At 43.3% G+C, this 25,588-nt stretch overlaps 2 protein-coding genes across 6 annotated transcripts; one reads left to right on the top strand and one right to left on the bottom strand.

Moving 5' to 3' along the window:
• Positions 1-1,932: 1,932 nt before the first annotated feature.
• zgpat (zinc finger, CCCH-type with G patch domain) lies at positions 1,933-6,787 on the bottom strand. Of its 2 annotated transcripts, none has more exons than XM_035645139.2 (7): positions 6,622-6,787; positions 5,552-6,221; positions 4,603-4,736; positions 4,287-4,445; positions 3,993-4,112; positions 3,409-3,823; positions 1,933-2,429 (listed from the first exon to the last, which is right to left on the bottom strand). In XM_035645139.2, the coding sequence occupies exons 2-7, from the start codon at positions 6,160-6,162 to the stop codon at positions 2,294-2,296; spliced, it is 1,575 nt and encodes a 524-aa protein (XP_035501032.2). In that variant the 5' UTR covers positions 6,163-6,221; positions 6,622-6,787; the 3' UTR covers positions 1,933-2,293. The 2 variants fall into 2 exon arrangements, with proteins under 2 accessions (XP_035501032.2, XP_035501033.2); XM_035645140.2 differs by having other exon boundaries at positions 6,718-6,785.
• Positions 6,210-24,100, top strand: tti1 (TELO2 interacting protein 1). 4 transcript variants are annotated; one of them, XM_047331006.1, is made up of 14 exons: positions 6,210-6,312; positions 7,884-8,623; positions 9,473-9,810; positions 9,912-10,200; positions 11,041-11,218; positions 11,451-11,746; positions 12,858-13,274; positions 14,024-14,183; positions 14,886-15,053; positions 15,257-15,408; positions 16,021-16,161; positions 16,830-17,034; positions 22,017-22,104; positions 23,453-24,100. In XM_047331006.1, the coding sequence occupies exons 1-14, from the start codon at positions 6,225-6,227 to the stop codon at positions 23,658-23,660; spliced, it is 3,468 nt and encodes a 1,155-aa protein (XP_047186962.1). In that variant the 5' UTR covers positions 6,210-6,224; the 3' UTR covers positions 23,661-24,100. The 4 variants fall into 4 exon arrangements, with proteins under 4 accessions (XP_047186962.1, XP_047186964.1, XP_047186963.1 ...); XM_047331008.1 differs by lacking the exon at positions 6,210-6,312 and adding an exon at positions 7,228-7,262; XM_047331007.1 differs by lacking the exon at positions 6,210-6,312 and adding an exon at positions 7,256-7,390.
• The last annotated feature ends 1,488 nt before the right edge of the window (positions 24,101-25,588 follow it).

The following is a 25,588-nucleotide window of genomic DNA, read 5'->3' on the forward strand; positions in this document are numbered from 1 at the left end:
TAACAATTTCATTTGTCTTACATAACCAAAAATTCAGAATAGCTGGGGAAGAGTAAATGTAGCCAGAACTTAAATTAGAAACCTCAAAGAAACCCGACTTGCCCAGCAGCGTCCATGGGCGGAAGTATCTGCGATCGGTCCATCAAACACATCTCTGAAATATCTCAGCTACTGGATGGAATACCATAAACATTTTGTGTAGACATCCATGGTCCTCCAGTGCTGCCAGCAGGTCGAAGTTTTCACTAACACTGTAAAACATCTTCACCTTTACCTGACGGATTGACAAATATTTTGTATTGATATTCGTGGTTCCCGGATAAAGCATTCTGATGACTTTGATGATGCCCTGACATTTTTTTCCTGACTTCCAGGGAATGTTTCAACTAATGAGATGGCTGCCGTTAAATTTAGCAAAATGTCCTGTTGCCTCACGATGAATTTGGGGACTCCGTGAACAGCAACTGAGGTCGCAAGTAAAAACAGATCCAGCTCCACGATCGTTGAACAATCTGAGAAAGGCATTCAAAAATGGCCAATGGTACAAATACATCACAGTTATCTCCACAGTTAGAAAGGAATGTATGGACATTAGTAAATTGGTACCACAGAGAATCAGGTAAACACCATTACAAATGTTAGCCTTCATCCAACATTCAGGGGCCAACCCCCTGTAACCTGGAGGCTCCTCGTTGAGCAGACCGAATTCCCAGGTAAGACATCTGTCACGGTGGCCTCCCAATCAATTCTCCTATCACACTTCCTTAATCACCCAATCCAGGCTCTGATGATGTGCCAGTTAGCAGCAAAAACACTCCCGTAATAGGCCAGTCTGAATACATACATGAGACGGACGTCTTGCTGGAGCGCGCGCACACACCTAGACCCGAACACGCTCACGAAGCTGCTGCCGGCTGGGCAGCTGTATCCTCAAGAGGCCCAGGGCTCATATATGGGGTAAAGCACGAACCGCAGAGCCCGAGGGATCCCATTAAATCAACACACGTACTGCATTTCGCCATTTTTTCTCTCTCTCTCGCTCTCTCTCTCCCAAGGATCAGCAAATCCAGTGATATCGCGTCAAAAGCAATCTAGGAGTGCTGCCACTCACACGCGGCGGCATGAGCGGGGTTTTCCTCAGGCTATTGGAGGGCTCATGAGCCCCCTCGTGTGATGCTTGCTCTCGGCACAAACCAGTCCATCCTAAGACCTCATGGATGATTTACAGAGTGCACTGGTTTGCTTTTATGATGAGGTACTTATTATCACTTTCCCTTGCTGATGGTCACCGCTTTTCTTGCCATTTCTCACGGACTCAGCTTCAACATAGCTTTTGTTTTGTTTTTTTGCTGGCCTTTTTTTTTTGGAAAGTAGTCATTAAAATGTTTTGAATGCAGGTAGAAAATACTAGAATTTATTTTTTTAAATTTGCCGTTATCAGGACCATCAGATGAAAGAAGGCATTGAAAAAGAAGACCTCATCCAGAGGTTCCTAAGGTCACGACTTCAACCTTTACCTGAGTCGGAAAGGCAGCAGGGTGTAGATGCAGTCTCTGCCCGACCCGCCCATCACCCACGCACATTGTCCGATCTAAGAGAAAAGACAAGCTTCTCTCCAAATTCATTATTTAATAGCGAGGTTGTGGTCGTAGCTTCAAAGATGCTACCTACGAGCTTGCAACAGGTGTGGGCGAACGAAGGGGCTCGTACTTCCAAGACTCTCTAAAGGTCTTCTAACTCCAGCGGTTGTCATTTTAAGAACCAGTCAGCATCCAAGTCTGGGTATACAATCAGAGCAGCCCCTGTAAGATTGACTGTATCCTCAACCAGAGCAGTGCGACAAAGAACACGATACATATTGTGTGCATGGGAGAGAAATGGTTTGTTGTGTAAAGGTGTAAATGGCTAAAATGAGATAAAAAAAAGGCACTGTGGCTCTTCCAAACACATGGTTTTTAGTGTGGAATATACACAGAGAGAAAATGTTCTTCACAAATAAAAATGTCTGTTTTCAACATTATTGGGAATTGTACAGTTTAAACCTGAACAGAACAACTGCCCCGGTCCATGAAAAATAAATGAGAAACAGAACTGATCTTCGTCAAAATTGATCCATTCTGCAGAAAATGGGCTTCATCGCCAGCTCATATCCAGGATGTGGTGAAACTTAATGCTGGAAAAAAAACTACCTTAAAATACAGTGTAGCAAATAACCGATGACTGGAACAATGAACTAATATTTCAGGCGAGCAGTGCTTCCCCTAATCCTCAAAAGTCTTTGAGAGAACTGGTCTTAGAACTCGGTCATCTTCTTGTGCGTGTCCGCCTTCCTGTGCTCTTTCTGGGCGGACAGCTCCTGGGCTTTCTGCTGGGCCAGAAGCCGACGGGCCGCTGACAGCTTCTCTTCCAGCTGCTTCACCCTGGATGTGCTTTTTTGAAAAAAAAACCCCACAAAACCACCAATTAGATTAGGAAGCAGGGAAAGATGATGAGCTGCATTTTTGAAAGAAACTTGGCCACGAAAGAGCAAGCGTCTAACCTCGACTCTCCGCTCCTTATTTGCATTTATTTGTGAGATTTGTCAATTCAAATTAATCACTTTTTTAATTGACATGAACAACATGATCTTTTTTTTTTCCAATTTAAAGTTTGAGTAAGCAGTGCATGAATACCGTATCTTAACATACTATGCCATGGTTGCTAATATGTCTGTATTCTCCAGGGAGGTGACGAAAGCTGCTGAACATCTGTGCTATTAACTGATTATTAATGACATCGTGGTTCGTTTAAGGTCAGTTTGCAACCTTCACAGAGGTCAGTCTGCGGATTACGTTAATCGCTAGGTGAAAATTGAGATACAAAAAAAACAAGAAAAAAATCACTAAGTAACATTTTTTCATCTTTTCGATGGTTTTGTTTAACGTCAAAATGATTAAAATATAGACTTATTCAAAGAAATGCAGGAAATACTCACATCTGAGAATTTAGAAACATGATTTAGCATGAAAAATGTCTTAGATCAATTTCATTATAGCTTCCTATTAACTGTCTCTCAATTAGGCTGTAGAGTTTCAGCTCTACTTGTACACACAGTTAGTTTAATTTAAAGCAAAGCATCATATCTTATAAACTATTCCTATCATTGAATGTTAAGATTTCTACCTGCACAGTAACAAGTTGGGTCAAATATATGTAGTTGAGTGAAAAAGCAGTATTTCGCTAATTTCCCCAATTATAATGGCGAAGAAGGAGAATAAAGAACAGTACAAGTACCTCAAAATTGAACTTATTCTGTTTAGTCGTTACACATGGGCAAATTGTGATTTGTGAATTCAGGTTAGACAAATAAACTTTGATGGTTTGACATGTGGAAATGTACAATAAACACAAACTGAACTCGGTACTAACCCTCCTGTTTGCCGACTGAGCGACTCGGTCAGTTTCTGGATCTCCCTCTCGGTCTGGGACACCCTCTCAGCCGCCTGGAACAGCTTCACGTTCAGTCTCCTCTTGGTGGCTTCCCCTCCCCTGTACGCCTCCAGGCCAGCCGCTGCCGACGGCGCAGCAGCACCCCCCTCAGCACCATCGCCGCTCTTGCCGCCTAGTTTGTGGTTGAGGAAGTCAAAGACGTTGCGGCGCCCTCCTCTGGCAGCACGAGGCTTCCTGCGTTTCTTTGGCCGGCCCGTCGCTGTGCCGTCTTTTGCTCCATTCCTCTGGGTGCGTGGTCTCGGGGTGAGCTCGGCACAGTGGTCCAGAGACTTACCTTTAGGGTGGACCACTGCCATGACTGGCTCCAATCGACCCTCCTGCATCTTTCCTAAGCCTGTGAAGACGAATGGGAATGGGAGTGAGGAAGAGGAACACATGACTATTTCTAATGTACATCCTTAAATAGGAAAAATACATATTTCATAAATTACATTACATTTTTCTGATAAATGTTTGAATATAAATGATACTGACATATAATGTAGTTAAAGTTGTACACTTACCTTTCCCATATTCATAGCCCATTTTGAGCATAAGCTTGGATCCGATGCCTCTGGTATGCGCCTCCCAGCCACCAAATTCAGCTGTGTTCAACATGATGGATTCCACAGCAGAGTCCATAACTGTTGGACAACAGGTGAAAATGGAAGTAGAGACAGTTGATTAATTTGTCAGGAAGAAATGGCCTAAAAAACAAGGCCACAACAGTTTTATGAAACTACAACCAGTTTTTTTGCAAAATATCAAATACTAGTGCAAATATTACTCTGGCAATGGCAAAACATATTTGTACACACCTTTTGCAAAGGCCACATCATCTCCAGAGTCGTCCAGGTCGGAGTCAGAGGAGAGCAGGTCGTCTTCTCTCAAGGGCGGGATGACACAGTCAGCCTCGACCACAGTGTCTTTCATCAGCAGCGAGTCAAACTTCACAGTGTAGAAACCACTGTCGATTTCTACATTGAGAGCAAGCATTCGAGTCAGTTTTTTTTTTATTGTGCAACTGCAATCCGATGAACGGAAAAATGTCCATCACATTTTTTGACAAGGTGACAGACTTCTGTTCATTTTACTAATACACTTTGTCTAAAACTGTCCACGTCACTGGAATACCTTTGATTTTCGCCGGGTACCAGATGCCGTCCTCGTGACGAACCAAGCAGGACGAGCCTTCTTCGAGTTTGCTGAGGTCACACTCCACAAACTCTCTGAGCTCCGACACATACACCACTTCACCGTGAGAAAATCTTCAGTAAAAGGAAAATAGCCATGGTCAGGAAATATCTGCATTATGCGGTCAATGGGTGACACTTGCTGGATTATATCTGCTCCTGCACAAAAATAATAGGCAGCTGCAGCATCAAGAAAAAGAGTATGTGAGTTTTCTGCATTGATTTGTCATAAAATCTACATCACAGGTATAGACAAAGACACAATGTGTTTAAGATAATAACACACAGACCTAATGATCTTGAGTCTACTAGCTGCATGAAGCCAAAGAACTAATTTGTCTCCATTTAGTTTTTCTGTGGACTGATGCAAATTTAAAAGTCTTTGAAATCCCATTCTAACCCTTCCAGCGACAATTCTTGATCACAAGTCTTTCCGAGATCCCTTATGTGGAGCATGGCTCACATCAGCAGATGGGTTTTTGTTTAAAGTTAAAGTAGCTCTAACCCACACATCCAATCTCGTTTCACAGACTGGACTCCAGGTTTACAACCGCCCGACTCCGAGGAAGCTTTTGTCGATGCCATCGGTTGAGGGGTTCACGTACTTTTTCCAACCTCTGCTGTGAATAATTCGAGGATATATTCCGTATGGCCAAGAAAAAATGCAATGATGGTGTTTGTTTTTACCTAAAATAAGGTGTCTGTTCATTATTGTAACCAAGATGAATATCTGACCATATTTGAAGACACATTTACTCATAAATTAGGGTAATTCCAAAGGGTTCTCAAATTATTTCTTGCCACCATAGGAAAAAGAACCCTTGATACAACAACTGCAAATGTAAATGTAAAAAACAAACAAACAACAAAACCACACACTGGAACTTTACCTGCAATTATCTAGGAAGCGACATTTGTCCTCCAGATAGAACGGGCACGGTTTCATGGACTTCTGGGTGGGGTAGACGTAGAGCACTCGAACTTGTGCCTCTTCTCCATCCGGCGGTTCTGCCCCCACCACCATGGCGTTGTGATACTCCAGCGTTCCCCATGTCGTCCGGTAGGGTGCCCTTACTTTGGTACCACTGAGAGCATCTTCCTCTTCCTCCTCCTCCTCCTCATCAGCATCTTCTACCCCACCACCCGCCTCCGTGTCCCTCTCTCTAGTGTCAGAGCCACTGCCTGAAAACTCCCCCAGCTCAGAGTAAAAAGCGGTGAACTCGGGGTCCAGACTGCAGTTGGCTCGGCTTGTGTCGCCTGCCGCCTCCGAGGTGTGCGCCTGCAGGAGGCCGTTGCCCTCCTCGAGGCTGGCCAGAAGGCGACTCTTCTTGACGGACACCAGGCTGCCCTCGGTGAGCTCTATCAGCTGACACAGGTCCTCTTTGAGTCTGAGCAGGTCCGACTGCTGGGAGGGGTCCAGGCCAGCCGACAGGGCCGTCTCCACCTGCTGCAACTGGGCACCATAGGCAGCGATGGCTGCCTCGAGGGTTCCTTCATCCATAGTGGCAGCTGGCACAAGGCAGGGCAGATGTGGACAGCATCTAAGGTGTCCCGAGACAACTGATGGGAGAGAAGGTGGGCGATTTGAAAAGTGGAATCAAGGTGGCAGACATCAACAGAGGAGGGACAGTGGAGGTGGCTCCATCACAAGGTAATCTGAACTGTCCTTTTCTGAATCCTTTTTGAATGGCATATTTTAGGGACCATCTATTGATCGCTAAATAAGTTGTGGGTTGTTTTAGAAAAATGTTTCCATTTAGCTGATACAAGCACTGACTACATGTGTTTGGCGAGTTTTCCCTGTAAAGCTGCAGTATGGTGCGGAGGCGCCATCCACTTTAACCCTCGCTGTGAACGGCTAACAGCCGGGGCCAGCGACACGCCACTGCCAGTGTTAGCTGCACGTTAGCCGTCTTTAAGCTAACTTTCACAAACTGCCTCAAACAACCCCGAGCATTACCTCCTCAGTTAGGCCAGTTGTCCGACGCCCACTGCCGCAACGAGAGAGCGAGACCCATTTGCAAATATAAAACATAAGTAATTCATAGTTACATACAGATAGGGATAAGGAATAGCCCAGAAACAAACACCGGCTCAGTGTACAAGTTGGCAGAAGTGACGGCGGAGTGGATTTCTGTTGTGAAACGTGTTCTCCTTCAAAATAAAACAAATATTTTTAGACAGCGGATTGACAGCTAAGTAATGTCAAGTTAAAAATGCAGCCTACTGGTGTTAAATTAGTTTATAAAGTTATGTCAAGAGAGTTATTTTTCACAAGACTATCAAAATTCATATGGTAGTTGTTTTTTTTGTTTTGTTTTTTAAAGAAGAACACTATTGATTGAGAGACTGGTCAAATAATTGAGACAACCACTAACATAAATGTTCAATCCAAATCGATTGTGCTTCACTTAACTGGACGCAATTCACGCGTATCTACGATGAAAGCCCAGTTTATCATTCAGTATACTTCGACGGATTATTCTTTTTCACGCGGAACATTTTCTGTGCTTTTATTTTGATAAAAAACCCCGCCAAAGTCGTGCTTCCTTTTTTCGCCCTACGTCAAAGATGTGCGACGTAGACGCAGATGCAATGACGGTACCGTTTGCGAGAGTTCATTAACTTTATCGGTGGTGGTTCTATAATTTTCCTATGTAGAATGATAAGCTCTTTATTTCTGCGTGTCGTCTCGCGCTGCGGCTGGTCTTCATATCAGTAATGTGACGGTACAGTAAGCTGCCTGCTCGTTGACTCATGTGGAGCTGCAGCTGGATGCTGTCAGCTAACAGAGAGACTGCATCTGTGCTGTGGCTGTTCTGCTGGTATTCTGGTCTTTTTCTTTACTTAAATATATATATATATATTTGTCTCTATGGACAAGTTAATGACAACGAGGCCTTTGAATAGCATTGCATGTCTTTAACCTAATACTGTTAGGTACATCAGACTTAAATCCAGATGTCAGTACAGAGTTTAAGGCAACAATAAGACATGATAGTAACCACAACCATTAATAATGTTGGTGACTTGTAAATTTGTAATTTATTATGAGTTTTTTTTTATTTGCCAGCATGTAGGAGGGGGAAAGCAACTTTTAGAGATGATGCTTTAACTTCAAGAACACCATTCGTTTTGGTTTGTGTTCACAGTGATTGAATAGATGTGTAATTACATCGTTTAATCCTCATTTCCCTTCTTCCCCACGCTCCCTCGCTGAAGTTACCTCCATCGTGATGACTCCAACCATGGCTCAGATCAGCGATCCAAAGATCGCATTTGCCTACCTGCGCCCGGCCTGTGTCCTGTTGACCCGACAGCCCTCTGTGACCAACGTGGAGACACTGAGCGGCCAGTTAAAAGAAGTCAACGACGCCACGTTACAGCAGCTCCAAGAGTATGTCCTCTTCCCCCTTCGCTTTGTTCTTAAAGTTCCCGGGCCCAAGAAGGACAAACTGGTGCAGGCTGTGGCCGAGGCCATGTGCCACGTCCTGGAGAACACCTGCGTCCAGAGCTGGCAGACCCTCCACGACCTCCTGTCGGAGCTCTGCCTCTGCCTCTCCTCTCCAACCGATCCCGGGAAACCCGCTGATTCGTCCGAGGAGCTGAAATTGTCCGTCCTGAGGTGCCTGGATGCCCTGCTTCATGCCGCTTATGGTGATATATTCGTCAGACTCTTCGAACCGGCCATGCTGCCTGGACTGGGAGCTGCCATATCGCTTCTGCTGGCTTTAGGTGAGAAGGTGAAATCCCGGGATATACAGGCAGCGGCGCTGAAGTGCCTCCAGGCTTTGACTCTGCAGTGTGACTGCACTCAGGATCATGTGGTCCCGTCCGCAGAGGAGCAACGTGCTATAGGCAGCACAATGGCCTCATTCTTACCTGGGATCACTACGGCTGTAGCCAGGATCATTACAGGAGATCTAAGACAAGGACATGCAGTCACAGTCAGGGCCATCAAGGTAGAGTATAGTAGATGTTACTCAGCTTTTGATTTGTATAGAGTATGGTCTTTGAGTTGATGCAACACAGGTATACATAAATATTTACCGTTGTAGGTATAATTATATACCAAGGCTGCAACGAAGCATTATCTTCATTAGCGATAACTGTGTCGATTACTTTCCTGAATATTCTAGGCTGTGAAATTCATATTTAAAAAAAAAAGATAAATAATATTAGTACCCAGTGCTCAGGTCCTAGAATTGCTCTCCCAACACTACCCTTAAATTCAATCAAGCTGCACCAAATTGCACACACTCGTAGATATTAGTCCCCTAAATAAATCAGATTTCAAAATCAAGATCCATGAATCTTAGTGATCCTAGTGATGAACAAAAAATACTGGACCCACCCCTTTTTTTATGCATCCGCATAAAAATTTAATGGCTTATTACTTGTCCCGTGTCCCATTCTTCCACCAAGTTTCGTGGAATACGTTGTATGTTGTTTCTGCGTTACTCACTGACAAACAAACCGACAGACGGGGGGCGGAAGTAAAATCAGAGCTAACAAAAGATAGAAGAGGAGCAAATCCTCTTATTTGACAAGGTACAGCAACGGAGGCTTTTTTGCGTCATTAATTATTTAAATGATTAATCAGTCATCATAGTTGTTGCACTGATATTTGGAAAAGTTTCCCAGTGACACTTTTGTTCTTACATGGTTTGATTACATGTTGAGTGTGTGCAAGGCGATGGCAAACTAAACACAACAACAACAAAGCAAAAAGGTGATTATATATGTATACAAATATAATACAGCGATTTGCTCTCATTTAACTCTCTTATTTCACTCACATTGTCATTCAGGTTTGGTGCAGTGCTGTGGGGCTCGTCATGGAAGATGCCCAGCTTGAGGCCAGTGAGCCCTCAAAGACTCTCTTGCCAGACCTGGGCAGGGTCTCACAGCTGGTGGTCCATCGACAACCTCACTGGGTGAAGAGCACAGCGGGGAAGCTTTCTGTGCTGCTGAAGAAGATCGTATCCTGCACCTCCGCTCACCGTCACTGGAGGGTTCGGCTGGGGATGGTGGAGCTGGCTGACTACCTGCTGGCCAGGTGCAGTCGGTCGCTGGGAGAGTGCGTGGGGCCGCTCCTGGAGGCACTGGTGGGAGCAATCAATGATGAGGAGCCCAGAGTCAGAGAGAGGTTTGATTTTTACTGAAATGTTCTATGAGGAATAAAGAACAAAGCCAAGACTTATTAAAACAAGACGTTGAATAAAACTCCTCTTTTCTCCTCTCGTATAGGTGCGAGGTTGCTCTCAGAGAGGTTTCCCAGAAGAATCAGAGCAGCAGCCGCAGCAGCGGTGGTGGTGATGGTACCAGTGAAAGCAGCAGTACCTTCACTGACGTGCTCTCAGAGAATCTCCACTCTTTGGCCACTTCCCTGCCCAGACTGATGAGGACCTCCGATGACCAGCAGAAACTGTTTGTCCTCAACGTGTTTCTGGGCTACCTAAAAGTCCTGGGGCCGCTCGTCTCTGTGGTGCTGAACTCGGCCGCACATCTGGAGAGGATTTCCAAAGCCTTGATGCAGGTAATGTTTGCAGCTTTGTATCAGAATACTGTTCGGGAAGTGTGAGGCAAATTAAGTGTTTTTCATAGAATCCTAGCTAACGATCCAGAGGTTTTGCCTGTAATCTTTTTTCATAATTCTCTCCATATGTGTTAAAGAAAAATCTATTAGAATCATATCTGTTGGAAAATTTACAATCCTGCGCTCTCTATTCCCTTATTTTGCCCCCTGCCACTTAGACGTGAAACACATAGTGGCTTCCAGTTTCATGGTTGTTATGGGTGACCGCATGTGCTGGCGGGATGTGCAAAGTCGACGGTAACAAGATTGAAATTTGGGGCTTAGGGCTGCAACTAACTATTTCCTATAAATATCGATCGTGTTTTCCAAACCCCAACATGATGTTCTGTTTTGTCCACACACTAAAGATATTTCGTTTACTGTCGTAGAGGAGCAAAGAAACCAGAAAATATTTTCATTTAAGAAGCTGATATCAGAGTATTTTTTTCATAAAAACTACTTGATTATCAAAATAGTTGGCGATTAATTTAGTAATACATTACTTATCATTACATTACTGCTTGTGCTGGTGCAAACAGGAATACACATACCACTGAGGCCTTATCAGCCATTAACGCCAGCATACTGCTATTTAACTAGTGTGGCCATTTATGTCAATAAGCTAATTACAGATTTATTATCGAATTTCTATTGGCAGTTTCATATCAGACCCTCTATGGAGTATGACTTCTCCTGCTCCCTGATCTTTAGTCATGTCATGGTGGCGAACTCAAATCGCAGTCCAGAGAAATAACAATTCATCTTACATCACAAGACAAACACTCCCGTGTGCCTCTACAGGTGCTGGAGCTTGATGTGATGGACGTTTGCATCGTAGAAGAAAGGAGTCGCAGCTCCGCCGTAGAAACAGGCTCCGCCTCTCCTGATTGCTACGCCGCTCACGTACAGAGGAAGCATTTCCTCTACTTCACTGATGACAAGATCCTCTCTGTGCTCACGGAGATCTGTCGGACTGTAGGTATGAGTGCTGCTCAATATGAACGTCGGGGATAATAAGCTGTATGAAAATCATCCAATTTTCTTATTTCCATGCATACATAACAGTACTTAATATCTCTAGAGTCAATCTACTATAAAATTATAAAAAAAAGAAAAAGGAAGAATTAAACGTTTTGAAGGATGATGTTTATATATGTGACACCTTTTTGACAGCTCTCCCGCCAGAATTAACTTTGTCTTTCTATCCCTAGGTTACTATGGCAACATTTACCTGCTGACCGATCACTTTCTGGATCTGTACTGCCAGTCTTCGGCGTACAGAAAGCAGGCTGCCATGGTGCTGAACGAGATTGTCAGGGGCGCCGCGGGCATCGGCGTGGCGACAGAGAGTCGGGGTTTGGAAGGTGTGGGCCGCGCACACTCCTCTGCCACCAAGGAAGACCTTGTGGCAGCAGTGGAGTCCGTCATGGAAGAGTACACCAGTCTGAACAACTGGCACCTGATTACTGTTACCGAGGAGACGGATAGAGACCGACAGGACCAACAGGTGAGAATGTTTTGTCCTGGTTTTTGCTCTGTTACAGTTCAAAACCAGTTCGTAGCAAAGCTAAGAAAAGCTAGACAATGTCAAATTTGGAGTTGTCACTGGGGAGATGCATGCTTTTGCTACTTTCTACTTTTGGACAACACAAGGTTCGCCGTGTCCCCCTGCTTCCGGTCTAAATGCTAAGCTAAGCTAACCGGCTGCTGGCTCTAGTGTCATATTTTCTAGCTTCATATGAGACTGGTATGACTTGTGATAAAATCAACTCCTTTAATGTCCTTTGATAATTCAAAATGTTGATGTTGCACTGGTCTGTGAATTTCGCATTATCGTCAGCTACATCTGCTGATGAGCAAATTCTCTGTGAACAATCAATACACAAAACAGATGAGTCCACTTTTCATGGAATGATTTTCTGAACTGTTGTAAGTGAAGTGATACTTTTGCTATTTCATTCTTCAAATTTACATCCCATTTTGCATTCCGTGAACATTTTCCACTCGAGTGTGTCCATTTGCAGCCCATCTTGCACAATTCTCTCTGCATTTAAATTTGATCATGGTCAGATCACTTCAATCCATACCCAACCGCTCCAGGCGTTACTGAGAAATGCATCCACACTTTGTGGAGGCCTTGGACGGAGCTGCGTGCTCCCAACAGAGCGAGCGGAGGGAGGGAGCCGCTCCAGGGTTTCAACTAACCGCTCGGAATTTTCAAGGCTGGATTACCGAGCTGACGGACAGAGGAAGATTCATTTCATGTTTGCTTGTAGAAAAACTTTCAGTTGTTCATTGCCAGCTAACATGGTGACTCTGGACAGACGATACCAAATAGAAAGGACTCTAAACACAAAAATACACACGTTTTAAGGGAAGGTCTGGATGTTGAAGAGACTCTTAGGTTCAAATCAAATGATTTACACTCATGACCAGAATATGGGATAAATATGACAATGGTAGAAATCGCAGACAACCAGCTGCATATGCTGATATTTCTTCATCCCCCAACCCAATTTCCTTTTGGGTTGGGGTAAGGCCTTTCTTGTCCGGCCACTCATTCGATTTTTCCACTTAAATTTCTCTGTTTTTGTTTTTTGTGTGCTCTCTTTCTGTAGCTGCTCAGCCCACCCAGCCCATTCTCCATATCCAACACAGATGTCGGCAACATCAACCCAAACTCTCTCCAAGTGGTTCCGTCCTCGTCTGGCTCCCCATCTCCCTCGTCGTCCACCTCCACCATTCACCAGCTCAACAGCAACATCTGGCAGCTGTGTATCCAGCTCGAGGGCATCGCCTGCTTTTCCCAGGCTCTGGGGCGTGACTTTCGTCCCCTCTTGATGACATCACTGTACCCTGTACTGGAGAAAGCTGGGGAGGAGACTCTGCTGGTCAGCCAGGCGGCGCTGGGCTCCATGTGGGACATCAGCGAAGCCTGTGGCTACCCCTCCCCGAAGGAGCTGATCAATGAGAACTCTGACTACTTGCTCAATGACATTTCCCTCAACCTGCAGCGGCTCCACCAGCATCCCCAGGTGAATAAAAACTAAGAAAACGGAGGCAATGTTTTCAAATTACCGTCATAAATTATCAGCTTGTTTTGTTGGACCAGATGTCCAAAACACTAGAGTAATCAATTTGAAAAAGTTTTTGCTTGATAAATTAAAATATTTAATGAATAAACAGTCACAATTAATTTACATTTCAATTATCAACTAATCGCTGCGGCACAACAAATTAATAAAGTAGCATAGAAGACACAAACAACCACAGTGAACCAGCCTTAGTTGGTTTTGTAATTAAAAAGAAAAAAAAGTTAAAAAAATCGTTAGTTTCAAATACACTTATCAAGTGTGCAAAGTACATGCTATCACAGTATATACATTTAATCTGTGTCTGCTGGTCTGCACTGACACATACACACACACACACACATAAACTCAGTGTGAATAGCTGCTGTTGGTCTGATTCAAAGTATGTTTTCAGGAAAATTTAAAAAAATGATTAACTGCACTTTAAAAAAATACAAAAAACTGAAGTTGATATCAATTTAATCCAAATCAAATAGAAAAGTTTAATTCAGTGTTGTGAAGGTTAAGGATAAGGTTGAGTCTTGCGAATTGTCAAGTGAGGTCTAAAGTGATCAGAGTTTGGCTCTGGTCCAGGTCATGTGTTTTGTGTCCACTCCTCTAGTGTTTACAGTATCTTTCAGGCGAAGAGAGTCTCCATGTGCTCCGCTGGGCATTGAGCGTGCGCTTCATCATATCTCCGTCTTGTTGGGCAGGCTCCGCGGGTGTTGACAGTGATGTTGACTCACTCTGACTGCAGCCTGCTGCCTCTGGTCGGGGACATCGTTCAGGATGTGCTGATGGCTCTGGATCTAAGTTACGACCACACGGCGGCACTTTTCTGTTCTGTGCTGCACGCGCTGATGCAGGCACTGGGTGAGTTTACAAAAGTGCTGTCCACTCATTTGTTTTATATGGTTTGGGATCAAAAGGTAACTCTATCTTACCCAGGCAGTACCATACATACTAGAATCCAAGTATATTGCACATTTTACTGTTCTTAATGGTGAACTGTATTTTTCTATAATCCCCAGTGTATCCCAAATGTATTACAGTTGTCGTTTAAAGATAAATCATGGGTTTCAAGTTTAATAATGAGTTTCATACTGTGGATAGGTTTATTATCTCATTATAAGTCAAATGTTGTTTCAGTGTTGTATTCCTCACAGGAATAAAAGTATTGTGTATTGTGAATATTGTTTGAACACAAGGTCGTGAATATTCACACAGAATGTCGGCAGTCGGCACCACACTAGTTATTGGGCCTTTCACAAACAGGTCGCATTCTAATTACTGTAGTTGAGAACTGCATTTTTAAACCGAGAAACAAAAATAAAGAATCCACTACAGCATTTAAAACATATGACACACTCAGACTTGCTTAGGCTGCAAAATCCAAGAGAAGAAAATTCCTGGATATCGTGAAGAAAAGGCTGATTTACAGGTGACCTGAGAGGACATGCGATAACCAACATCAGACAAAATAAAGAAAATGTTCTTATTATTGCTTTACGTGTGTCGCCTGTGATTGTACAGCCTGTCCCATTGTCCTTCATTTGTCTCATTGTCCTCCGTTAGTGAGGTGGTTTCCCTCCAGTTGTAAAAGGGCCGATGAGTCTGGCAGACCCCAGCAGACCTCCGCTGAGCAGGAAGTCTTCAACATCCGCCAGTTCCTGCTGGATTACCGTAAAGAGAAAGAGCTGGCCGAGGGCATTGGAATAGAGGAGGACGATACCGAGGACCTCGGTAATATGAATTCTGTCCCAGGACAAAACAACATAATGATATTTCATCGTACTACAGGTTGCTCATCGTGGTGCATGTTTAACTAGATTCTTCTTATCAGGTTAGGACACCTTATGAATAGCAATAAAGCATTACCTATAAAATGGACAACACTGGGTTGTCAGAAACCCATCCACCTGACCGCACGGTCGCTGTCTCTCCAGAAATCCCTCCTCCCACAGAGTGTGAGGATGTTGACGATATTGTTGGTCCTGATGTGAAAGCAGAGCTCCCCTCCCACCTCAACATCACTAAAGATGTTATGGAGCGCTGCATTCATCTGCTGTCCAATCCCGGCCTCAGGGTCCGACTCAAGGTACAGTGACTGTAGTGTGATGTGGCGCGACGGGGACCTTTGGCTTTGATGATGATAATTACCCTCAGTATAATTTTGAAGGAAAGGAATATGATCAAGTAATGCTCGGCAGAGAGACAGAGACACGGAGGCTCTGTAGTCGTGGGCCTGTAAGAGCTCTGGTCCCATGTGAGTCAGACAAAAGAACTACCTAACAGGTTATTGCCACCCCAGGCTCATTCTGAGCTATAAGCTCCATTTCCATGATAATAATTCTGTGACCTGCTGACAACATGAGGGAATGCTGCTCAATTTGTTCTCACTTTCTTTTCCTTAATGTGGTTGTCAAATGAGCAGTAAGAGAGAGAAGGAAACCATAGTAACCTCACCGTGAGTCATTGCCAGTCAAATTTCACAGAAGACCTCCAACAAGGCAGAGATTCGGTTCTTGGTGTGTTTTTTTACGAGGTTAAAGACGTATTTAATATAACTTGTAAAGTTGGTGTCTATCTCGTGTTGTCTTATTTGTTAGATCTAAGCCATTGAAGCTGCAGGGAAAGTCTTTATCGCCTAAAAGCTAAGATACAGTATATTGTATATGTACTGTATATCACTGTGTGTCTTTGTTCTCAGGTGTTGGACGTGCTGGAGCTTTGTGTGTGTGTACTGAGTGAGAAGGAAGATGAACTGCTGCCTATGGCCCATCGCTGCTGGCCCGCCCTCCTGCAGAGACTGACGGCCGATGAGCCTTTAGCAGTCCTCAGAGCCTTCAGGGTGTGTGACACAAGTCCACTTTCTCAATTATTCATCCATTAGTCATCCTTTTACGATTCTTTAGAAAAGAAAATATATATTTGAATGTGTTAATAGCGTCTGCAGCTTCACATTGTGAGTAACACAAAAGGTTTATTAAGCAACTGTTCAGTGTGATGTTGTCAGGATCAGTTCATTTTGTGTTGCAGTTGATCAGGTCTGACAGCATTTCTGATGAATCTGAAATCACATTTTGTATTGCATGAGTTTTGCAGGTTTGTTATATTGAAAAGTCTGCATATTGAATCATTGAAAGGTTCGTGTTTTGTCACTTCAGTAGGAATTGTCTCACATAATGCACACTGTTGCCAGGCTGTTTCATTGTTTGAACTATTTCAGAACATCTGCTTTGTTCCCTGATGAATTTCTCAGAGCACAGGTTTCAACTGATTCAGCACGTCTTCTTAATAATTTCACATAATTAGCTTGTAAATTGTCCTCAATCACTGTGTGCTGCTGGCAAGCTGTGTTACGGCTGTCGGCCGTGTCCAAGTTTTGACTACACATCCAGTCGATAAAACAATGTAATTTGTCAGATTTGTTTTTAACGGACATGCTAAAGGAACAGTTTCTTTCATTTTTATCACACTTGCTGCATGTGTTCATTACATGCCGAGTCTTTTTGCTAGGTGCTGTGTACCCTGGGTGAAACTTGTGGCGACTTCCTGAGGAGGAGGGTTTCGAAGGAGGTTCTTCCCAGGCTGAGCTCCTCGCTGGCGCGTCAGGCTCCCGTCAGTGCCAAGGCCGGACCTGTCTACCCGCACACTGTGGCCTACAAACTGCAGCTGGCTGTCCTGCAGGGTCTGGGCTCACTGTGCCAGAGGCTGGACCTGGGTAAGAGAATAGAAACACACGCACACACACACACACACACACACACACACACACACACACACACACACTGGTTTCTCAGGACAATAGCACAGAGAATAATGGTGATTACAAAAAAAGAAATTATGAAAGAAAAAACTAATTCACTACAAGTATTTACCTTGTAAACTCCTAGCTTTCTTCCTGAGAGTGAAATGAAAAGATCTAAGATACTAATTTTGTGTTTGTGCATTAAATACAGAGCTGTAGTTAGTGTCTGGCCAATGTAGCTTAGTGTAAAGGCTGAATTTTGGAGAAACTATATATGACTAATTACTAACACTTTTAGAGCAGCGACTTACACAGTTACAGTTAAGTACCTTAAATAAATAAATAACATGTGAACAACTTTTAAGAAACAGGCAGATATTTTTCTGATTATCTATGGGTTATTCCCTTAAAATTATTTTGCTGATGTTATATTGAGATGGTTGGTGGTCAAACCCTTTCTGCATCCAGCTAATAGTGCAACATCATTTCCAAGACTCCATCAAAAACGCATGCACGCAAGCACACACTTTAACAGGATTAAGACATTCAGATGTCCATCAGACGGCTGTTGGACTTCTTTTTTCACCACCAGGTGGCAGTTTTTGATAAGGGTGTGAACCAGACAGGAGAACCACAGCATGAGTTAGTGCATCTCAATCCCTCCGCTCTGTTTTATCATGAAGTCCTGAAGAAAAAATGAAAATTGTGGAAACTTACAATTCAGCGCATCTCCCTGTGGAATAACATTACATTAGGTTTATTTCTGGTGTGTGTCGATCTCTTGTAGTTGGGATGGGGCAGTCAGTTTCACCAGATTCAACGCCCTTTCAACTGAGAGACCGGATGCTACTCAATCTAATAGCAGTGCAAATAAAAGCTGCTGCAAGCAACTGTTCTCCCTCAAGAACAATTAGGCGAGCAACGCTGATAAATCTGCAGAGCAATCAGCAAGTCAAGATGCAACAGGAAAAAAAGGGATAGTCAACTGTTTAGCTCAGACATGTAATGTCTTTCTCAGAGTTGTGTATTTTGTGCTCAATGCAGCTTTGTTATCGCAACTGAAAGTGTCCCTCCAGAATGGCCTGGGGGCTCGGCGCCGATGTGTTAGCAGTGATCTAATTATGAGCCACTTGTCTAATTTTTCATCTGTCATTATGTTCATTAAGCCGCGACAACCCTGTCACAGTCACAGTGGGCTCAGATTGCTCCAATTTTCCAACACTGCTAAATACTCGAGGGGAGACATGGTACTTACAGTGGAACTGAAAGGGAACAGTTCCCTGCCGGATCTTGGTTTTTCTACTTATTTGTGCGTGTGTTATTTTATTCTTCTGTGTCAGGAAAATACCAAGAGCATCACCTACAGTTGAAAGTGGCGGTTGCAATCAGTGATGAAGATTGCAGTGAAAATTACCTTTTATCAAGTGGTAATTGCAATCACTTTTAGTTGCCAAGGACAATGAGAATGTGAGAGCCGGTTGGTTGAGTGGTCGCAGTGAGAAAATCAGCTCTGATTCCAAAGGACTCTTTACTTTTTAATTATGATTTTAAAAGTGGAAAAAAACAACAGTTTTTAGGGGTTTGAACAGGTATTAAATTTCTGTCCACCACCACAAAAATCTGTGATTTGGAGTAGTGGTATCTGCAGCCTGGTTGCCTTGGTGATGACGTGTGAACTTCACACATGTTACACCCCCCATGCCAAGGCTCATCACCGACGGATGAAAAGTTAGCGGCTGGTGACGCCATGTGTCACAAAGATAGCAAAGGTTGTCCGCAGCTCTCCCCAGGGCAACAGTAGGAATACGTAGTGCAGAGGGAACAGGGAATTCCAAATTGCCAAAGTATGAAGGGTTTAAAGGTAAAATCGTAGATTTTAAAGAAAAATATATTTTTTTAAATACCATTTACAGTAAGAACAACAGCTCGCTTGTGTATGTGAAACATATCTGAACTGTCGTGATCACAACAGGACCTTGTTTGACATAAACTCCTAAACTAACCCTAACCCTAACCCTAGCCAAGCAGAGTCGAAGAAGCAACTCCACCCACCCACTGAACACCGCTCACAAACCACGGTTGTCATTGTGCGATTCAGCTTTTTACTACACCAACAAGAAATATTTCTGGTGGTCCATATTTCCTCTTTCATATTCACTCCTTACTCGGCACTAGTATCAGCATTCAGTAGCTAAAGAGCCATCTGTGTCCCTCAGGAGTTGGCAGAGACCAGAGCGGAACAGTGAGGAGAGGAGAGGGAATGGTGGACTTAGATTCACCAGGTGGCCGGAAACTCGTCTCTGATATCTCCGATGTTTGCTGGACGTGTAAATAGACACATTAGCGCATCATAAAAAAGAACTTTGATAATTTGTCAGATGTTCTGTTTTCTCTCTGTTCTGCCCACCACAGCAGTTTAAAAAAAGTTTTATCATCATGATAGAATAATCCATTTAATTTGTACTTTTTAAACAACAACTTTTTAATTCTCTCCTTCTTCTTTGCGTCTGGATTATTCTTATATATTGTAATTATAAATTAAGTGTTTCCACAAGTCCACAGTGGGGAAACAAGAATATATTCTGATGTTACACAGTAAGACTTTGACTTTGTAGTACTTGCCTTTCCAAAAAACAACATACTGTGGAATCTCCAGGTTGATCTGCAGGTTGAGCTCTCCAGGTTTCCACAGAATGTCCCAGCATCGTAGCGGCTCTGGTTGTCGGTGTAGATAAATCTCTGCCTTTTTTTTTTTACTTTTTACCATCAGATGCTCTTCGCTTCTTTGTGTTTTTTTCAAGGTTCTTGAAAAAATTAAACAATAACATCATCAGGATTTTAATAATACAGTTCTGTTCACAATTGGGTTTAATATGTCACACTGGGTTCTCGCTTTGATAGTGGTTTGATATCGGTCACTGCCACAGCAGGTACTGTACCAGTCAACTCTAATGAAAAACCTCCACACTGTGTCTGTATGACGGGTTCATCAGCTGCGTGGTTAAGTCTCCATAGGACGAAAAATAGTGTAGCGTGGCAGTATTTTGTCTGTAAATCCTGATGATGAAAAATAATAAAAGCTGTGACTTCTTCAGCGGTGTGTTAGAGTGAGGGCAGTGTTGTAAATTACTGAGCAGGACTTGATTTCCAGAGATAGTTTCTTTGCATTCCCCTCACCTTCTGAAAGTCAGCGAATTTACTCATTGGTCAATGTTGATATTCCTCTCTACAAGTCTTTTGTGCAACAACAACAACAACAACAACAACAAGAAGGACGTTCTTCTGTGTTCTCCTCACTTGACCCTTGTAGTGACGTCCAGTCTCTGAGATCAATCTTTGTAGGGCGATATATTTGGCTTGCTCCACTTTATTTGTATGGAGGTTTCGTTAGCCTAGTTTTTACCTGAATGAATCATGGAAATAACTTCAAAAGGTCAAAGGATCATTTCAGAATGAACCTAAATCAAAACATTTGTTGTAATATTCAAGCTGAACATAGCACTATCCCTAAGACAAATGATGAATAGTGAAAGATAACTGCAGCAGCATCACTCCCTTGCTTGCCGTGTTGTAATGACAACCCTCATATGAATGGAATGTATCATAGAAAACATCGCTTTCCCGTCACCTTAAATGAGTCCAGTTTATGCTCGTAAAGATCCTCGTGCTTGATTTTTTTTTCGCACTGGCACTTGACGCTGCAGCGAGGAAGGGGAGAGACTCTTGTGTTGAAGAATGGAGAGAATGTGAAAGAGCAGGAGGGGAAACAGTGAGCGGCTGCAGCCTCACTCGTGTGAATACCGATTCGGCTACAGCTTTCCTCTGGGACGCTCGCAGCAAGCCAATTACAGAGCCTCAGTTGCAGGGAGGGAAGGACAGAAACACCAAGTGACTGAAGCAAATAATACATTTCAGCTCTAATTGTAGCTTCAGCTCCAATTCCACCCTGTTGTTGTTTTACCACAAATTCCAACCCGGTCCTCTCCCGTTTGGTATTTCTCGCCGCTGCCCCTCCGAGCATCCCCATTCCGCAAAAGACTTTACGCTACGAGTGCTGCGAGAGAGAGGGATAAAAGGCAGTTGCTAAATAATCCTGTTTAACTCTGAAATGTGCACTGCTGCTTTTATTCTTGACACACAGTGGGCAGGCCCGGTCCAAGGCCGAGCGTGGGTTGAATTGGCAAATGGGAGTAGGCAGAGAGGGAGCGAGGGACATGTTTTGAAATGAGGCTTGAAAGGCAGCCCAGTTTGCAGCTCAGGGAATCACTAAAACTCAGCCGGGGAGGATGGAGCGCGCGCGAGAGAGATACAGGAAGAGCAGATGACGGGAGTGGATGGAGAGGGCGGGAGCTGCGTGGCGAGGTCATGAAAGTTCCAGCGGGTGGTGGGGAGGAAGGAGAACAAAGGCAGGTTCTCAGGTGTGAAATCCAGAGATGTGGAAACATCCTGCTATGATTTTTTTCCCCCTCCTCCTCAGCCATCTCAGCAGTTTCCCTCAGCTCATTAGGAGTTAGAAAAGGTAAAGTCCAGAAATGATCTATTTTTTTTTCCTGCTCTTTCATCTTCTTTTTTTTTTTATCCCTCTACCTCCTCGATCCAATCTACCACCAAGCCGAGCTACGCCATGTGCTGGGATCTGTGATCGCATCTCACGTTTCTTTGATCAGTTGGATTCGAGGAGTGTCAATTTCCTCTTTTTGTGCAAATGCCATTAAGAAAACAAACATAAGACAGTAACCATATTTAAAGTCGGTATGGCATATATATTTTCTAGACTGATTTCCACTGTGATTTATGATATTCTTCTGAATTTTGTGTCTGCAAATAGGTTTACATCTAAATTACATAAAAATCTCTTGTTTCTCCCAAGTTCAGTATGTACTACGTATTCTACAATGGGTTTTTGTCTTTTTGAACGACAGGATGAAATGTTAACGTGTGTTCGGTTTCCTCAGGTGAAGCAGATCTGGATGCTGTCTGTGAAGCCTGCCTGCCCTACCTGAGCTGCAGGCAACCCATCCGGCTGCAAGAGGCCTGCCTAAGGTGACCAATTACTGTAGCCCATGGCAGTAGTGCCAACACTAACCACATTTACTTTAATACTTTAATACTCGCTACGTCTGGCTGGTAATATTTCGAGAAAAAAACTCTGACAATTCTGACATTAAAGTCGTAAATTTCAGGAGGATACAAACTCGGATATTCTCTGAGATTAAAGTGGTTAATTTACTTGAAAAAAGTAGCAAATATATGGATAAAAAACTCACAAATTTACGAGATTAAAGTTGCAAATCGATGAGAAGAAAAGTCGGAAAAATAGTGTTTTGTTTATCAAGGAACTACATCGCTTTTTTTTGTCGAAAAGTTATATTTCAATCTGCTCTGTCTACATTCAGTCTCTCATTCACCTCCGCTGTCATACACTAACATAGTGCGCTACTCTGCAAATAGCGAATTGTTACAAGCAAGTTAAAATGAAAGCTGTCTATATGTAGTCTGACTTTTTCTCATTCAAAATGATAAGTTAAAGTTAAAGTGTCTATTGCCAAAAAGTAATTGTTGACATGCAGCAGGGCTTTATCTCCACCATATTTGAAAGTTTCTCACTCGAAACCGAAAAAGTCCAAGGTGTTGAAGTCTGTTTATTTTGCAGTCAGAATACATGAGGATTGATTAGTAGATGTATCGGGTTGTGTTCTCTGTATTGTGGAGGGTTGTGAAGGCTTGAACGTGCGCGGTGCGCAGTGTTTACGAGCTGGCGCTCACCGGGTTTCATTTGTTGGAGTTCAGGTCTATTCCACGGAGCTGAGACTGTGAATGAAGCTGTCAAGTTTTAATGATGAAGACGGGAGGAGAGTGTGTGTATTACAATAGACAGACAAGATAAGAGGGACTGGCAGACAACAGAGGAAGAGGAGGCAGACTTTTTAGTGGCTGGAGAGGCGAAGAGAGCTGAGCGACAAAGAGATCAGAGATTTCTGAGGGGAATTTTGCGTTTATCTTTTGGAATGGTTGTTGATGTCTTTAGTGTTTGTCTGTTATAACTTTAAATACAATTTATTTAGGAGAACAAGTACTTAAATATATCTTAATTATGAAACAAACAGGACTGAAACCTCCTGCGTGCTGGTAATAAAAAAAACAAGCTGAAGGTTTGATACTGAGCCTTCAGGAGGAGGGCAGTGTTGCCTTAATGAGCTTATAGTCAAACTTTGGGACAGCACACTAAAGCCAGTCAGCCCGCTGTGTTCTGCTCACCCTGTCACTTTGGATTACAATGAAATGTTCTCTTCCCCCCCCCCCCCCGCCACCACAGATATTATGCACTTGAGCAAAAAACACAGCGCAAAGCTAATCCTCCTCCCGTGTTTCTCTCGCTCCTCCCCCGCAGCGTTTTCCGACACCTAATCCAGGTGGACGCCGACGCCCTCTGGTTCACGCTGAACGAGCTCCACTGCCCGTCCTCCTACGAGCCGCCCCACCCCGACCTCCTGCCCGTGCAGCTGAGCGGGATGGGCAGGCCGAGGGACGAGTGCTCGGACAACGTGCTGAGACTGCTGAGGGAGGAGTACGACCACGACCGGAGGATCGGCCAATGAGCTGCCGACGGATGTGATTGACTCGTCTCTGACGCTGACGGCTCTCTGAACCGCTGACTCCCAACAAGTCAGTTAACCGAATGGAAATCTGACAATGGCGCCGGAGAGAACAGCCTTTAGATGCAGGCTGTGATAACCTTGGTGGTGTACGCGGCTCTGATAAGCAGCGGGGTTGAAAGGGAAAATGGCAATGAAGCATCTCCCAGCCGCTGCAGGTGTCGAAGCCAGGAACACTTCTGACAGGTCTCTTGCGTTAGGGAGACATGCTGCACTTTGACAGTGCTTATGATTTTCTTTTCATGTCAAGGCACTGACATGTGCTGTAAATGCAAATGTGTTTTCCATTCCTTCTCGTTATTTCTAGATTTGCTGAAGAAATGCCTTATTCTCAGCTACCTTGCTGATTTGAATCATTCGTTAATAAAGTCAATTGATATTCAGATGACGGTGTCATGTAGAGCTGCTTGTGTTGAGGCACCATTCAGAAATTTCTAACGGTTAAATAATAATGAGGGTTTTAAAGAGAAACATGTTCATATTCCTCAAAGTAAAGATAAAAAAATACAAACATAAAATGATACCCTGCCCTTCCTGAGGAGGTCCCTTACAGATAAAGTTTTTGATAGAATTGTATCAAATTAATGAGACTGACAGTTTGTTTATAATAAGTTTACTTTTGATCCTATTTTGCAATGTGTACAGTGGGTGGGCATTTTTACAAAAGTTTCTTCCCAAGATGGAAAGACGGAGGCTGCAGGCTTATGTAATCTATTTTAAAGGTGACATATTATGCAAAAATAACCTTAACAGTGTTTGTGCACTTAATGTGTGTATCTGTGGAGCCTGCCGGCCCACAGCCCAAAAAAAAAAAAGAAGACCACCCTGTCATTATTTGTGAGATGGCTAAACCCTACATCCCGGCTCTGAACAACTGGTTCAGATTTCTCTCCCACTGTGATGTCACAGTTGGACTCTTTTTGGGGGGTAAGAACCTGAATTTTAGCATAATGTCACCTTTAACATATCTAGGTCCCATCAAGATTCAATAAAAGGGATTAGGTTGGTAATATAAGATATTTTGAATTGTTAACGTTACTCAAGCCTGATATTCTTTGTCCTATTCCTCTCGTCGTTTAAACGTTTGTTCCAACCTATCTAAGCACCGAAACACCGAGCCATATTGTTGCAGAATAACATTACATTCATTTGCTGATTCTTTTTGACCACTTTGCGACTCACAACAATTAGTTACATATCAGAGGAAGGGCCCAAACTGGATTATTTTTTGGGGGGCCAAGAATCAAATCCCTGTACTTCTGTACCAAAGTCAGCGGTGTAACATAAAAGGTACATAAGGTTGTATTTTTTGTTCCTCTCTCTTACTATGGTAATTCACAATATGGAAAAACTGTAATAGCTGTTTAACATTTATCACTCCTCTTAAATATTAATTAGCATACCTCATTTTGTTGCAGTATCAACTCTATTATCCTGTTTCCCCTATTTTTCCTGCCTTATTACCCAGTAATGACATTACTGCACTCTGTACAGTAATTAAGTCATAATCAGTAATTTCGAAAAATGCAGTGTCGCTCTCAAAGAAGCAAAGTTGTCGGCCCCTTGTCTCCTGACCGTTTGTCTCCTCCCCCTGCACTCATTACTGAACACTTCTATTAGTCTCTGTATAGGTACTCACTACATGCTTTATTGATACCATGTATACATTTAATAATGACAGTAATTTGTGGCCAGTAAAGTGGAACAGAGTCGCATTTGCTAAAAACTACAGATGCCCAGATGTTTTATAAACGGCCTTAAAGAAATAACTCCATATACTGCATGCGACCCATTTTTCAAGATGTATGTGTTCTGCAGGAACCGATTAGACTAACGCATTGTCGGTTTTGGTCTTTTCGTGACATTTGCCG

The sequence above is a fragment of the Scophthalmus maximus genome, chromosome 3 (genome assembly GCF_022379125.1).
Source record: "Scophthalmus maximus strain ysfricsl-2021 chromosome 3, ASM2237912v1, whole genome shotgun sequence".
Classification (NCBI taxonomy): Eukaryota; Metazoa; Chordata; class Actinopteri; order Pleuronectiformes; family Scophthalmidae; genus Scophthalmus; species Scophthalmus maximus.

What these genes read in the sequence shown, in the direction of transcription:
- zgpat (XM_035645139.2), bottom strand. Translation starts at nt 6,162, where the DNA reads ATGGATGAAGGAACCCTCGAGGCAGCCATCGCTGCCTATGGTGCCCAG. An exon ending in GGGCTATGAATATGGGAAAG is followed by an intron (nt 3,824 to 3,992) that starts GTAAGTGTACAA and finishes TCGTCTTCACAG; the next exon opens with GCTTAGGAAAGATGCAGGAG. An exon ending in CTCAGTCGGCAAACAGGAGG is followed by an intron (nt 2,430 to 3,408) that starts GTTAGTACCGAG and finishes TTTTCAAAAAAG; the next exon opens with CACATCCAGGGTGAAGCAGC.
- tti1 (XM_047331006.1), top strand. Translation starts at nt 6,225, where the DNA reads ATGGGAGAGAAGGTGGGCGATTTGAAAAGTGGAATCAAGGTGGCAGAC. An exon ending in GGACGATACCGAGGACCTCG is followed by an intron (nt 15,054 to 15,256) that starts GTAATATGAATT and finishes CTGTCTCTCCAG; the next exon opens with AAATCCCTCCTCCCACAGAG. An exon ending in GTGCCAGAGGCTGGACCTGG is followed by an intron (nt 17,035 to 22,016) that starts GTAAGAGAATAG and finishes CGGTTTCCTCAG; the next exon opens with GTGAAGCAGATCTGGATGCT.